At 39.9% G+C, this 15,855-nt stretch overlaps 2 protein-coding genes across 2 annotated transcripts in view; both read left to right on the top strand.

The window, feature by feature from the left end:
* Positions 1–5,685, top strand: part of LOC124414522 (zinc finger matrin-type protein 5) — a 28,648-nt gene extending 22,963 nt beyond the window's left edge. The window contains exon 5 of the transcript XR_006930040.1: positions 5,649–5,685. The gene's annotated coding sequence lies outside the window, so the exon portion shown is untranslated. The remainder of the gene's footprint in view (positions 1–5,648) is intronic.
* Positions 1–7,269, top strand: part of LOC124414521 (pleckstrin homology-like domain family B member 1) — a 28,891-nt gene extending 21,622 nt beyond the window's left edge. The window contains exons 11-13 of the mRNA XM_046895478.1: positions 4,275–4,451; positions 5,184–5,444; positions 6,064–7,269. Of these exons, the coding sequence (XP_046751434.1) occupies positions 4,275–4,451; positions 5,184–5,444; positions 6,064–6,252 (627 nt within the window). The 3' untranslated portion in view covers positions 6,253–7,269. The remainder of the gene's footprint in view (positions 1–4,274; positions 4,452–5,183; positions 5,445–6,063) is intronic.
* The last annotated feature ends 8,586 nt before the right edge of the window (positions 7,270–15,855 follow it).

The following is a 15,855-nucleotide window of genomic DNA, read 5'->3' as shown; positions in this document are numbered from 1 at the left end:
TCGGATGACGCTCCAAGTCACGGACAGTGATAATAGTCTTACATATTTTTGGCATCGGTGATGAAAACTAAAATTATTGTTTGTTTTCGCTCGGTTCTTTATTACACTTTTGAAATTTAGAACATGTGCCATTTTTGACGCAGGCAACGTATCTAGATATCTATAATATCGTGAATTTTATCAGAAGCGGTGAATGTAGAAAAGAAAATTCGAAATCGGCTTTATTACTACTACTAATAAACTAATTAATGAAAAATCATAACTTTCGGTCTCTTCCTGTTGCTGTGCCGAACTTGGTATTTATTCTGCCATTCTCCTGTCTCCTTGTCCTCTTCTCGTCTTCTCCCACCGATCTATTCTCGAGATAATAGTGGAGGATTTCCGGGAGGGCATTTGAGCATGGGAGGGCGTCTAAAGCCTATTTCTGGAATAGGTGCGTTATATCGGGAAGATTTTCTCGGATGAAGAGTATCTACTCGTCGTTTCGGTGCACGGAGCACCTGCTCGAACCAATCGGCGAGATTTCTCGATATAAATCACGTGGAATAAATAGAACACGTGTTTTTGAATAAATCAAAAAAATTTGAAAAACAAGAAGAAGAAGAAGAAGAAACGTACATCTGCATATCTATATACATATATAAATCTTCTTCAAGCGTTGCCAAAATCGCCAAGAAATTTTGCAGAGTAAATACTGAATCATCCTGCATCAGTCAGGTGCGTTATAAAATCTGCGACTCGAGGATCGCGCGTCGCAAATTCCATGTTTTCCCGTCTAACACCTCCCGGGGTACTTAAATAAGACCCGAGGCTCTTTGAACTCGGCATCGTGCAGTGTTAATTATTGCAGGCATATACGACCCGGAAACGACGTAGTGGCGACGACACTTTCATGCAGCATCGGTATAATAACCGGTAAGCTATGTGGTATGCAAAAATTATAACGAAATCCTCGCAGTCTCTTGCGTATTTTCTCTCAATAATGCATCATAATTTATAGCCAACCACTTATATTGGACTGAATTTCAACGAGGTAATAATAGACGGTGTATTGTCCGTGTATAAATTTTATGTTTCATCGTGGGTGGGGTCGTTTATAAACTGTCAGCAGCTGTCTATGAACGATGAAAAGGAGAAAAAATGTAAAATAGAGAATAAAACATACGTATTTTCGCATTTACGTATGTATTTCTTGTTTCTTTTAAAATTTTTATTTTTTATGTTTTCGACATCTTTTTTTCCATCCATCGTCTCTCGGACACATTTCAGATTTAATGCACACTTGTAGACGGATATACAAGACGCGAATAAAAATGTTACTCAACTTTAAACATTATATTTACAAGCGTTAAATAAAATTATTGCATAACTCGAATCGTAGTTTTCGGACTTATAATTGCCGGGGAAAAAAAAGAAGAGAAAAAACGCAAGAGTAAGAGGATGTGAAAAAAAATTGTAATCTATCTTTCGTGTATTATAGCATGAAGTGTAGAAAGTTTTCACGTGTCGGTCCTCAAGATCATTGCATAACGGGGTTTAGCTATGTAAGTGGACGTGCATGTCCTCACGTTGTCAACGCTTTTTAGATGAAAACTTTGAAATACTGCCAGGCGTGCGTGAAGAATCCATTTACGCGTTTCAATGAAAATACCGAGTCGAGGTCGCTGGCAGCTGATTCTAACTAAACATCCATCCAACCTGTCCTAGATTTCGGTGTACAACGCACGTTGTGCGAGGACTTGATTTTCAATCAAATTAACCTCGTTGAACGAGATTTATATATAGATTCACGATGGTGGAACGACGAATCCTGAAGGCTTTTCTCTTTCCTTTGTTTATCAAAAAAATATGGCACGATTTCAATGAAATTTTAGACCATCATGACTCATTCCTTTATTGTCACGTGGTTATTTCGCATCTTTCGCAAATTTTGATCGGCAGATTTACTTCTTCTCGCTACTGTAGGCTTTAGAATATAAAAAAGTTGGGATTATCGATACCGTCATAATTACGATATCGCTTATTGAAATTCTCTGAATTCTTTCCCTCTCTACGTCTCGTTGTCTTATCCCCTGTATTGTTTTAGCACAATTCCAACTCTCGGAATCTGCGAACGACGCGATTATACCGAATAATAAGACGCGATTGTTTCGCCGTTCGAATCGCGAATGAATTGTCGTGAATACATAATTACACACGTAGGTAGGTAGGTAGGTAGGTAGGTACCTACTCGGATGCCTCGGGTATGCGTAACCCGGCGGCGGCGTCTTCGGGGGTGGAGGGGCGTCGCGACGCATCGACGTCGACGCGGGAATCAAACGGCCCCGATCCTCTCATCGTCAGTGCCTTAAGCAACGCGTTGACGTTCGCTCGCACTGATTTACCAAGGAACGAGCAATCCTCACGATTATTATAAGTGCCAGTTTCTTGCACAACTGCATACCTGTTCGTTGTGAAATACCTTGTTGTGCTTGCCGGTCGCACCTCTGATATATATGTATATATATATATATATACACGTACATGTGTGTATATATAACTATATAATTTTTTCACTGTTATCGTAAATTTTTTTCAAATATTTTTTTCGAGGGTGAATTAATCAGCGTTTTTTTTTGAAAAATTTTATTTCCGCGAGATTCGTCGACACCGTTATGTCCCTAATATGGATTAACTCACTCAAGTATGGAAGGAAGAAAAATCATGTGAAGAAAAAGCACGTGAGTTTTTTTATAATCGAGTGCATGGGTTGATTTTTATTTATTTATTTTTTTCTTTATTTTAATCGTGTTAATTTATCTCTGTGACACAGATAGAAAAACATTATTCTCGAATTATAGTTGAGAATCGTTTGTAGTCTACAGCGGATAAATATCGTTAAGTAACAAAGTGCAAAGACATTATATTATAAATTTCAAAATTCATTTTTACCGTCAGAAGTTTACAAAAACAAGCATACATGTATTTCAAAGGAAAAAATATCTATATATGATTGATATGAATATTTTTTTCAAGTTTAATTTTTCGATTGAATTCGTTTATCTTGACTGAAAAGTTGACTGAAATCATCCCTTATTCATGTTCGTAATTAAAAATTTTTAATCTGAAATGTCGATTATCCAATCGAATAAAACCAATCCCTTCTCTCGTTCTTCGTTAGCTTCTTCTTCGGAAATATTCCGCCTTAGAAAAGGCTTCGACGAAACTATGCAGAAAGCAGTAAGCAGGGATTGTTCTTACTCAGTAAAAATACGTACATAAATTCCTTGAAATTGCAGAGTTGTACAAAACGTTCGTAGAATGTGTATGCATACGAAACATTTCTTCACGAACTTTATTTAACTCTTCATATCAGGTGTATAGTGACTCTGTGAACTAAAAAATATGAACGAATGAAAACCGGGCTTAACCATCTCAAGTTTCGCAACCGCGGCTTAATCCTCCAACTTTAATGTGAGCACTTTGCACGCATTGTAATCTGTTCGTTGTATTAGTTTAATAATTCTCTACTAAAGCCTGTACAAAATTCTAAACTGGTTTCGTCAGCAGCATAGTCTAGGATCAATTTAGGAATGTGTAGGTAGACATATGTATTTAGATAAAAATATTTTTATTTTTTCTTATTTTCTTCGCTAAAAATATTCGTCGCAGAGTTTTGAGCCTGGGTATCCAGGTATCCAAAGTCTGTGTATATATATACACATACAGGATTTTATGATACATTCTTTTTTTTTATATAGATTCTGACTATTTTTTATAATTTTTTTTTATACAAAATTCTTTTTTTACATCTTGTTATTCTCCTTATTGGAATAATACTAATTTGCGGTTAAGAAAAATAAACCATATAACGGAGCTAAAAGACTTGTGTGTGGTTATAGAAAGCATTGCGGAAGTGGCGGAAAATATATAGCGCTTGAAAAAACATTTTAACTAGCTCGTCAAGATCGTCAGCTGCAGCCGTGTCAACGGGATGAACACCTAGGTATACATATATGTTTAAGTATACATAGAACGAGGCGTGGATGGATGCACATAGCGTCCTATTCCATTGTAAAATGAATTTTATAAAAATAGCTCGCGGCCCGGCAGCAGCACGCAGCGTATATAAACGTGTAAACATGAATAAAGAAAAAGAAAAGAAAATAATTTATAGTTTCCCGAGCCGTCACTCTTCTGCAGATCACTGCGCATACCTACGTAAAAAAACAAAAGATGACCTAAATATCAGTAATCAATCATGTTTTCTTATTTTTTTCTTCTTCGATTTGCAGACGAGAGACGAAAAACGGATCTCATCCGAGGGCGAAAGGACCAGCAGCAACAGTGGCGGGATGCCTGACGGAACCGGAAGTCGTCCTCATTCCCAAACGTCCAGCGAACTCGACACTCTCGGACCGCTGCGGCCGCTGCAACCGGTTAAACATCGGGAAAAGCCGAAATTACTGCAGGTGAGGGTGACTTTGGATCGACAAAGAATGTGATTTTGAGTTCTCGTATGCAGCGTGACGTCAGACCTTCAAGTCTTACCGACCGAGTCGTATTTCAAGATTTTTTCCTTTTCTAAGCGAGGGAATCACCTCGAATGTTCAGAAATGATAACACTGATGATAGTGATTGTCTTCTCACTTGGAAACGTTACCAAAATCGATTAAGAAAATTTCTAGAAAACAAGGAATTTAGATCTACACGTAGAAAGTAACCGTGCATTATAACCTAAGAAGCTAAACCTTCAAGTCTTACCGACCGAGTCGTATTTCAAGATTTTTTTCTCATGTAAGCGACGGAATCGCCTCGAATTTTTAGAAATGATAACGTTGATGATAGTGATTGTCTGCTCACTTGGAATCGTTACGAAAACCGATAAAAAAAAACCCTAGAAAACAAGGAATTTAGCTCTACGCGTGGAAAGAGTCCTGCGTTATAACCTCAAAAGCTAGTGAAAATCATCTTTCAAGTGGATAATTCACAATTTGTCCTTCAATTTTTCAAACACGTAATTATCGCATACAAACGTAATAATCTCCTGAAGTTTGAATAAATTTCTTTATACAAGAGATAAAGGAACGGAAAAATACGATTCGTTGGCTTTGTCGATAAAACAGGAAGACAGACAGACAGACATTTGCCTTGTTTTATTCACGCGGGAGTTAAATTTGAGTTTTCATGTAATTCCATTACAGCAGCGACCGTTGACTCGATATTTACCTATAAAATCGGAGTCCCTCGACCTGAGACACCATATCGAGACGGCCGGACACCAGCTTCAACTTATCCACGACGTCTCCGTCGACACGACGACATGCTGTGGTTATCTCTCAAAGATGAGCAAGAAATTTCACCACTGGAACAAACGGTGGTTCGTCTTTGACCGGAAACGGAAAACCCTATCCTACTACAGCGACAGCTCGGCGAAAAAGGCTCGCGGCCTTGTCTACTTCCAGGTATGAATATTGAGAATTTAAATTGACCGGAAGGTTTCGTCAGAATCGAAAATCGTTACGAGAACGAGAGATAAGAAAACTGTTTCGAAGATTCTTATCAAGATTACGAAAATTCAAGTTACGGTAAAGTTCCGAAAAATGAAGTTTCGATAAAATAAAATTCCGAAAATTAAAATATACTCACAAAGCGTAGTTTACTCAACAAGTGGGTGTAAAAAATGAGAAAAAGCGAAAATCAGAATCACCACAATTCCGAATGCAAAAATATCGAAAATCCAAAACAAAGAAAGATCAAAAGTGGTAAAATGTCACCAAGCCAGGAATTCACAGAACTAAGAATCTTCCATCATTCGGGATTTCCTGCTTCAGATTCTTAATTTTTGCACTTTCGGAACTTTGAGCGTCAGGTTGCGGACTATTCGAAACTTTGATGCTTCGTCAAAGTGTCATTTCTTCACTTTAAGTTTCTCAAGCAAAAAATTCGGAATTCGGTGCTTTCGAAACTTTTGAAATTCCAAATTTCAACCCCACCCCCATAACTTCGAGTCTGAACCTTTCCACTAACGAATCAAGATATCTCTCGAGTGTTGTAATTCACGAATTCCATCCCCATTCGCAGTCCATCGAGGAAGTCTACGTCGACCACTTGAACAGCGTCAGATCGCCGCAGCCCTCGCTCACCTTCATCGTCAAGACGTCGGCCCGACTTTATCACTTGATGGCACCGAGTCCAGAGGCGATGCGAGTTTGGGTGGATGTCGTTTTCACGGGTGCCGAGGGGTACCACGAATTCGACCACGGTGTTTGAGGCGACACCGAGCCGACTCGACGGCTGCAGTAATTTATCAAGATTTTATTTTTTTTCATCATGATCTTTCGCAAACACGATCATTGGGTCGATTTTTACCTCTCCCTAAACTTCTGGAAAGAAGCGCGCTTTCGTCGAATCCCTCCGCCTCTGCAGGCGACTTATCGAGAGGAACCATAGAAGGAAAAAAAAGTTTTCTAACGGTGTCTAAATCAGCGACAATAAATTTCATTGTATCGTGAGTACTGTATATATGTAGGTATATTTATATACCTACAGGGGAAGAAATATATATATACATATTAAATTTACACGCATTTTTTACACGTTGTAACCAGTGGTGCCACGATTCGTTGATAATAATAATAACAGTAATAATAATAGTAATAGTAATAATTATAATATCCGGAGAAGTATGACGAGGGCATTATTAGATGAATCATGGGTATATAATATTATGTAATTGTGTATAATCAGAGTATTATTATACACATCGTGTAACAATGATTATTGAAAAATGAGACGCTTTTGATTGATGATAATATGTAAAACCATCCGTGTCTTATAGCGACATATACGATTGACGAAGTCTTATAATGCTAGTAAATATATATTATTGATATATTTTATTATTATTCTGTCGAGTCTGAGAGATTTTTGGATGAATAATAATTTTTACATGAAAAAGCTATGATCTAGTCTTCCAGTAAGCAGATAGATAAAAAATGAAACAAAAAAACAATAAACACAAGAAAGTAAATAAATTTTGAACAAGCGTATTCGTAGCAATTAGTTCGAATGAATTATAATTAAGCTGAATTCGTGCAGCTTACGGTTTTTGATAACCTCTTACGTAAATCGTATTATGATAATAAATAATACGACAGGATCAATTATGTATAATTGAATATGTAAATGATCTGGAATGAACCAGGACATGCATTCTTTTACCAATATAATTGTACATACTATGCTATACATAAATGTAATAAAGATTAAGATTAGTCACTGATAAAATTTTTTACTATTAAACCCACACTGTATCCTCGTTTATTGAAAATGTGCAGACTAAGTAGTTCTTAGTTATAAGTGATGAAATTAATATTTGGAGAATAATTTAAATGTTGATATTTTGAGATTTGGAATTGAATGCTAGAATACAAGTTGCTCGTTTTTTATGTGAAAGATGGAATGGGGGTTGACTTGTTAGAAATGGATTGAAAGTAGTGTTGATCAGAGGTTGATTTAAAGTGTATTTAATGGAAGATGGAATACAAGTGAATCTGATACGAAGGGTGTGAATGCAATAAAAATTCGACAATCCAGGATGGTACAGTAACAGAGTAGTTGACGATGAATTAGGGTGCTACAAAGTGCCGCGATCTTTCAGGGCCTGGAGCTGGATGGAAATGAGAGGACAAGATGGAGACTACGACTTTAATCAAAGGAATATGGAAGAGTAAGCAAGTAGACGCAACAGGTGGAGGATGAAGATAGAAAGGACGTGGGCCGATATACTCGACGTAACGAGGATAACGAGAATTGAGTTTCGAAATATTGAAAACGTATGAATTTTAATTTGAGAAATACACAAGAAAATCTGAGTACCTTATGATGTTGGACGAAGGAGATAAAAATTAGTAGATTGAATTACGAAAGAATGCCTCAAATGTACTATTGAAGTTGACGACTTGGATTTGTTGTAATTTGAATGAATGATTGAGCTTGTAGAAATAAATTTAGAGTACACAATGATAACAAATAAATTTGCACCAGTGTTATCAATTAGGTCGATCGTTTGTACGTTATTAACGTCAGTAGAGTAACGAATCTAATTAAACTGGGTACAAACAAACTTGTGACGATAGATGAAAGTTATTACTATTATTCATTTTTTTGAGCGACAAACCTTTTGCTCTAGAATCAATCTGTATGAACCTTTCTCGACTAATTCTACCACGACAGATGCAAAGAACGCAACCAGAAAAGCGTAAGGTGATCAGCAGCTAAGATGCACTAAAAATCTTCAGCTTTTCCGCTGAAACGTTTCATGCCTTGCCCGCAGCCATTTAGGACTGCGTTCGATCGATTTCTCTCGCAAAATTACGTCGAAATAGTGACTCAATGAATTAATTGCAGCACTTTTCGAGGTCGTCGAAATTTTCGCCAAAAATCCGTAGGGGTTAGCGTTACTTTTTTATCGCTTTTTGAGGCCTAAAATTTTTCGTTTTGGAATCGATTTGTATGACGCTTTTTAGACTGATTCGACGCCCAGGAACTCAGAAAACACATCAAAAATAGCCTAGGACCAGCAGCAGAGAAATGACGACCAAAATTTGCAGTTTTTCGGCTGTAACGTTGCAGGTGTTGCTCGCAGCGTATCGGGACTGCGATCATTCGATTCCTCTCGCAAAATCACGTCGGAATAGTACCCTAAAGAATTAATTGCAGCACTTTTCAAAGTCGTCGAAATTTTCGCCAAAAATGCAAAGGGGTTAGCCAAGGATTTTTTTTGGCCGAAAAATCTTTTGTCTGGGAATCGATCCGTATGACGCTTTTTAGACTAATTCGACGCCCAGGAACTCAGAAAACACATCAAAAATAGCCTAGGACCAGCAGCAGAGAAATGACGACCAAAATTTGCAGTTTTTCGGCTGTGACTTTGCAGGTGTTGCTCGCAGCGTATCGGGACTGCGATCATTCGATTCCTCTCGCAAAATCACGTCGGAATAGTACCCTAGAAAATTAATTGCAGCACTTTTCAAAGTCGTCGAAATTTTCGCCAAAAATGCAAAGGGGTTAGCGTTGGATTTTTTTTGGCCAAAAAATCTTTTGTCTGGGAATCGATCCGTATGACGCTTTTTAGACTAATTCGACGCCCAGGAACTCAGAAAACACATCAAAAATAGCCTAGGACCAGCAGCAGATAAATGACGACCAAAATTTGCAGTTTTTCGGTTGTAACTTTGCAGGTGTTGCTCGCAGCGTATCGGGACTGCGATCAATCGATTCCTCTCGCAAAATCACGTCGGAATAGTACCCTAAAGAATTAATTGCAGCACTTTTCAAAGTCGTCGAAATTTTCGCCAAAAATGCAAAGGGGTTAGCCTTGGATTTTTTTTGGCCGAAAAATCTTTTGTCTGGGAATCGATCCGTATGACGCTTTTTAGACTAATTCGACGCCCAGGAACTCAGAAAACACATCAAAAATAGCCTAGGACCAGCAGCAGAGAAATGCCGACGAAAATTTGCAGTTTTTCGGCTGTAACTTTGCAGGTGTTGCTCGCAGCGTATCGGGACTGCGATCAATCGATTCCTCTCGCAAAATCACGTCGGAATAGTACCCTAAAGAATTAATTGCGGCACTTTTCAAAGTCGTCGAAATTTTCGCCAAAAATGCAAAGGGGTTAGCCTTGAATTTTTTTTGGCCGAAAAATCTTTTGTCTGGGAATCGATCCGTATGACGCTTTTTAGACTAATTCGACGCCCAGGAACTCAGAAAACACATCAAAAATAGCCTAGGACCAGCAGCAGAGAAATGACGACGAAAATTTGCAGTTTTTCGGCTGTAACTTTGCAGGTGTTGCTCGCAGCGTATCGGGACTGCGATCAATCGATTCCTCTCGCAAAATCACGTCGGGATAGTACCCTAAAAAATTAATTGCAGCACTTTTCAAAGTCGTCGAAATTTTCGCCAAAAATGCAAAGGGGTTAGCCAAGGATTTTTTTTGGCCGAAAAATCTTTTGTCTGGGAATCGATCCGTATGACGCTTTCTAGACTAATTCGACGCCCAGGAACTCAGAAAACACATCAAAAATAGCCTAGGACCAGCAGCAGAGAAATGACGACGAAAATTTGCAGTTTTTCGGCTGTAACTTTGCAGGTGTTGCTCGCAGCGTATCGGAACTGCGATCAATCGATTCCTCTCGCAAAATCACGTCGAAATAGTACCCTAAAGAATTAATTGCAGCACTTTTCAAAGTCGTCGAAAGTTTCGCCAAAAATGCAAGGGGGTTAGCCTTGAATTTTTTTTGGCCGAAAAATCTTTTGTCTGGGAATCGATCCGTATGACGCTTTTTAGACTAATTCGACGCCCAGGAACTCAGAAAACACATCAAAAATAGCCTAGGACCAGCAGCAGATAAATGACGACCAAAATTTGCAGTTTTTCGGTTGTAACTTTGCAGGTGTTGCTCGCAGCGTATCGGGACTGCGATCAATCGATTCCTCTCGCAAAATCACGTCGGAATAGGACCCTAAAGAATTAATTGCGGCACTTTTCAAAGTCGTCGAAATTTTCGCCAAAAATGCAAAGGGGTTAGCCTTGAATTTTTTTTGGCCGAAAAATCTTTTGTCTGGGAATCGATCCGTATGACGCTTTTTAGACTAATTCGACGCCGAGGAACTCAGAAAACACATCAAAAATAGCCTAGGACCAGCAGCAGAGAAATGCCGACGAAAATTTGCAGTTTTTCGGCTGTAACTTTGCAGGTGTTGCTCGCAGCGTATCGGGACTGCGATCAATCGATTCCTCTCGCAATATCACGTCGGAATAGTACCCTAAAGAATTAATTGCAGCACTTTTCAAAGTCGTCGAAATTTTCGCCAAAAATGCAAAGGGGTTAGCCTTGAATTTTTTTTGGCCGAAAAATCTTTTGTCTGGGAATCGATCCGTATGACGCTTTTTAGACTAATTCGACGCCCAGGAACTCAGAAAACACATCAAAAATAGCCTAGGACCAGCAGCAGAGAAACGACGACCAAAATTTGCAGTTTTTTGGCTGTAACTTTGCAGGTGTTGCTCGCAGCGTATCGAGACTGCGATCAATCGATTCCTCTCGCAAAATCACGTCGGAATAGTACCCTGAAAAATTAATTGCAGCACTTTTCAAAGTCGTCGAAATTTTCGCCAAAAATGCAAAGGGGTTAGCCTTGGATTTTTTTTCGGCCGAAAAATCTTTTGTCTGGGAATCGATCCGTATGACGCTTTTTAGACTAATTTGACGCCCAGGAACTCAGAAAACACATCAAAAATAGCCTAGGACCAGCAGCAGAGAAATGACGACGAAAATTTGCAGTTTTTCGGCTGTAACTTTGCAGGTGTTGCTCGCAGCGTATCGGGACTGCGATCATTCGATTCCTCTCGCAAAATCACGTCGGAATAGTACCCCAAAGAATTAATTGCAGCACTTTTCAAAGTCGTCGAAATTTTCGCCTTGGATTTTTTTTGGCCGAAAAATCTTTTGTCTGGGAATCGATCCGTATGACGCTTTTCAGACTAATTCGACGCCCAGGAACTCAGAAAACACATGAAAAATAGCCTAGGACCAGCAGCGGAGAAATGACGATGAAAATCTGCAGTTTTTCGGCTGTAACTTTGCAGGTGTTGCTCGCAGCGTATCGGGACTGCGATTAATCGATTCCTCTCGCAAAATCACGTCGGAATAGTACCCCAAAGAATTAATTGCAGCACTTTTCAAAGTCGTCGAAATTTTCGCCAAAAATGCAAAGGGGTTAGCCTTGGATTTTTTTTGGCCGAAAAATCTTTTGTCTGGGAATCGATCTGTATGACGCTTTTTAGACTAATTCGACGCCCAGGAACTCAGAAAACACATGAAAAATAGCCTAGGACCAGCAGCGGAGAAATGACGATGAAAATCTGCAGTTTTTCGGCTGTAACTTTGCAGGTGTTGCTCGCAGCGTATCGGGACTGCGATTAATCGATTCCTCTCGCAAAATCACGTCGGAATAGTACCCCAAAGAATTAATTGCAGCACTTTTCAAAGTCGTCGAAATTTTCGCCAAAAATGCAAAGGGGTTAGCCTTGGATTTTTTTTGGCCGAAAAATCTTTTGTCTGGGAATCGATCCGTATGACGCTTTTTAGACTAATTCGACGCCCAGGAACTCAGAAAACACATCAAAAATAGCCTAGGACCAGCAGCAGAGAAATGACGACCAAAATTTGCAGTTTTTCGGCTGTGACTTTGCAGGTGTTGCTCGCAGCGTATCGGGACTGCGATCATTCGATTCCTCTCGCAAAATCACGTCGGAATAGTACCCTAGAAAATTAATTGCAGCACTTTTCAAAGTCGTCGAAATTTTCGCCAAAAATGCAAAGGGGTTAGCGTTGGATTTTTTTTGGCCAAAAAATCTTTTGTCTGGGAATCGATCCGTATGACGCTTTTTAGACTAATTCGACGCCCAGGAACTCAGAAAACACATCAAAAATAGCCTAGGACCAGCAGCAGATAAATGACGACCAAAATTTGCAGTTTTTCGGTTGTAACTTTGCAGGTGTTGCTCGCAGCGTATCGGGACTGCGATCAATCGATTCCTCTCGCAAAATCACGTCGGAATAGTACCCTAAAGAATTAATTGCAGCACTTTTCAAAGTCGTCGAAATTTTCGCCAAAAATGCAAAGGGGTTAGCCTTGGATTTTTTTTGGCCGAAAAATCTTTTGTCTGGGAATCGATCCGTATGACGCTTTTTAGACTAATTCGACGCCCAGGAACTCAGAAAACACATCAAAAATAGCCTAGGACCAGCAGCAGAGAATTGCCGACGAAAATTTGCAGTTTTTCGGCTGTAACTTTGCAGGTGTTGCTCGCAGCGTATCGGGACTGCGATCAATCGATTCCTCTCGCAAAATCACGTCGGAATAGTACCCTAAAGAATTAATTGCGGCACTTTTCAAAGTCGTCGAAATTTTCGCCAAAAATGCAAAGGGGTTAGCCTTGAATTTTTTTTGGCCGAAAAATCTTTTGTCTGGGAATCGATCCGTATGACGCTTTTTAGACTAATTCGACGCCCAGGAACTCAGAAAACACATCAAAAATAGCCTAGGACCAGCAGCAGAGAAATGACGACGAAAATTTGCAGTTTTTCGGCTGTAACTTTGCAGGTGTTGCTCGCAGCGTATCGGGACTGCGATCAATCGATTCCTCTCGCAAAATCACGTCGGGATAGTACCCTAAAAAATTGATTGCAGCACTTTTCAAAGTCGTCGAAATTTTCGCCAAAAATGCAAAGGGGTTAGCCAAGGATTTTTTTTGGCCGAAAAATCTTTTGTCTGGGAATCGATCCGTATGACGCTTTCTAGACTAATTCGACGCCCAGGAACTCAGAAGACACATCAAAAATAGCCTAGGACCAGCAGCAGAGAAATGACGACGAAAATTTGCAGTTTTTCGGCTGTAACTTTGCAGGTGTTGCTCGCAGCGTATCGGAACTGCGATCAATCGATTCCTCTCGCAAAATCACGTCGAAATAGTACCCTAAAGAATTAATTGCAGCACTTTTCAAAGTCGTCGAAATTTTCGCCAAAAATGCAAGGGGGTTAGCCTTGAATTTTTTTTGGCCGAAAAATCTTTTGTCTGGGAATCGATCCGTATGACGCTTTTTAGACTAATTCGACGCCCAGGAACTCAGAAAACACATCAAAAATAGCCTAGGACCAGCAGCAGATAAATGACGACCAAAATTTGCAGTTTTTCGGTTGTAACTTTGCAGGTGTTGCTCGCAGCGTATCGGGACTGCGATCAATCGATTCCTCTCGCAAAATCACGTCGGAATAGGACCCTAAAGAATTAATTGCGGCACTTTTCAAAGTCGTCGAAATTTTCGCCAAAAATGCAAAGGGGTTAGCCTTGAATTTTTGTTGGCCGAAAAATCTTTTGTCTGGGAATCGATCCGTATGACGCTTTTTAGACTAATTCGACGCCCAGGAACTCAGAAAACACATCAAAAATAGCCTAGGACCAGCAGCAGAGAAATGCCGACGAAAATTTGCAGTTTTTCGGCTGTAACTTTGCAGGTGTTGCTCGCAGCGTATCGGGACTGCGATCAATCGATTCCTCTCGCAAAATCACGTCGGAATAGTACCCTAAAGAATTAATTGCAGCACTTTTCAAAGTCGTCGAAATTTTCGCCAAAAATGCAAAGGGGTTAGCCTTGGATTTTTTTTGGCCGAAAAATCTTTTGTCTGGGAATCGATCCGTATGACGCTTTTTGGACTAATTCGACGCCCAGGAACTCAGAAAACACATCAAAAATAGCCTAGGACCAGCAGCAGAGAAATGACGACCAAAATTTGCAGTTTTTCGGCTGTAACTTTGCAGGTGTTGCTCGCAGCGTATCGGGACTGCGATCAATCGATTCCTCTCGCAATATCACGTCGGAATAGTACCCTAAAGAATTAATTGCAGCACTTTTCAAAGTCGTCGAAATTTTCGCCAAAAATGCAAAGGGGTTAGCCTTGAATTTTTTTTGGCCGAAAAATCTTTTGTCTGGGAATCGATCCGTATGACGCTTTTTAGACTAATTCGACGCCCAGGAACTCAGAAAACACATCAAAAATAGCCTAGGACCAGCAGCAGAGAAACGACGACCAAAATTTGCAGTTTTTTGGCTGTAACTTTGCAGGTGTTGCTCGCAGCGTATCGAGACTGCGATCAATCGATTCCTCTCGCAAAATCACGTCGGAATAGTACCCTGAAAAATTAATTGCAGCACTTTTCAAAGTCGTCGAAATTTTCGCCAAAAATGCAAAGGGGTTAGCCTTGGATTTTTTTTCGGCCGAAAAATCTTTTGTCTGGGAATCGATCCGTATGACGCTTTTTAGACTAATTTGACGCCCAGGAACTCAGAAAACACATCAAAAATAGCCTAGGACCAGCAGCAGAGAAATGACGACGAAAATTTGCAGTTTTTCGGCTGTAACTTTGCAGGTGTTGCTCGCAGCGTATCGGGACTGCGATCATTCGATTCCTCTCGCAAAATCACGTCGGAATAGTACCCCAAAGAATTAATTGCAGCACTTTTCAAAGTCGTCGAAATTTTCGCCTTGGATTTTTTTTGGCCGAAAAATCTTTTGTCTGGGAATCGATCCGTATGACGCTTTTCAGACTAATTCGACGCCCAGGAACTCAGAAAACACATGAAAAATAGCCTAGGACCAGCAGCGGAGAAATGACGATGAAAATCTGCAGTTTGTCGGCTGTAACTTTGCAGGTGTTGCTCGCAGCGTATCGGGACTGCGATTAATCGATTCCTCTCGCAAAATCACGTCGGAATAGTACCCCAAAGAATTAATTGCAGCACTTTTCAAAGTCGTCGAAATTTTCGCCAAAAATGCAAAGGGGTTAGCCTTGGATTTTTTTTGGCCGAAAAATCTTTTGTCTGGGAATCGATCTGTATGACGCTTTTTAGACTAATTCGACGCCCAGAAACTCAGAAAACACATCAAAAATAGCCTAGGACCAGCAGCAGAGAAATGACGACGAAAATTTGCAGTTTTTCGGCTGTAACTTTGCAGGTGTTGCTCGCAGCGTATCGGGACTGCGATCATTCGATTCCTCTCGCAAAATCACGTCGGAATAGTACCCTAAAGAATTAATTGCAGCACTTTTCAAAGTCGTCGAAATTTTCGCCAAAAATGCAAAGGGGTTAGCCTTGGATTTTTTTTGGCCGAAAAATCTTTTGTCTGGGAATCGATCCGTATGACGCTTTTTAGACTAATTCGACGCCCAGGAACTCAGAAAACACATCAAAAATAGCCTAGGACCAGCAGCAGATAAATGACGACCAAAATTTGCAGTTTTT

The sequence above is a fragment of the Diprion similis genome, chromosome 14 (genome assembly GCF_021155765.1).
Source record: "Diprion similis isolate iyDipSimi1 chromosome 14, iyDipSimi1.1, whole genome shotgun sequence".
NCBI classification, from domain to species: Eukaryota; Metazoa; Arthropoda; class Insecta; order Hymenoptera; family Diprionidae; genus Diprion; species Diprion similis.
This window is presented reverse-complemented; position numbering and strand designations above follow the sequence as displayed.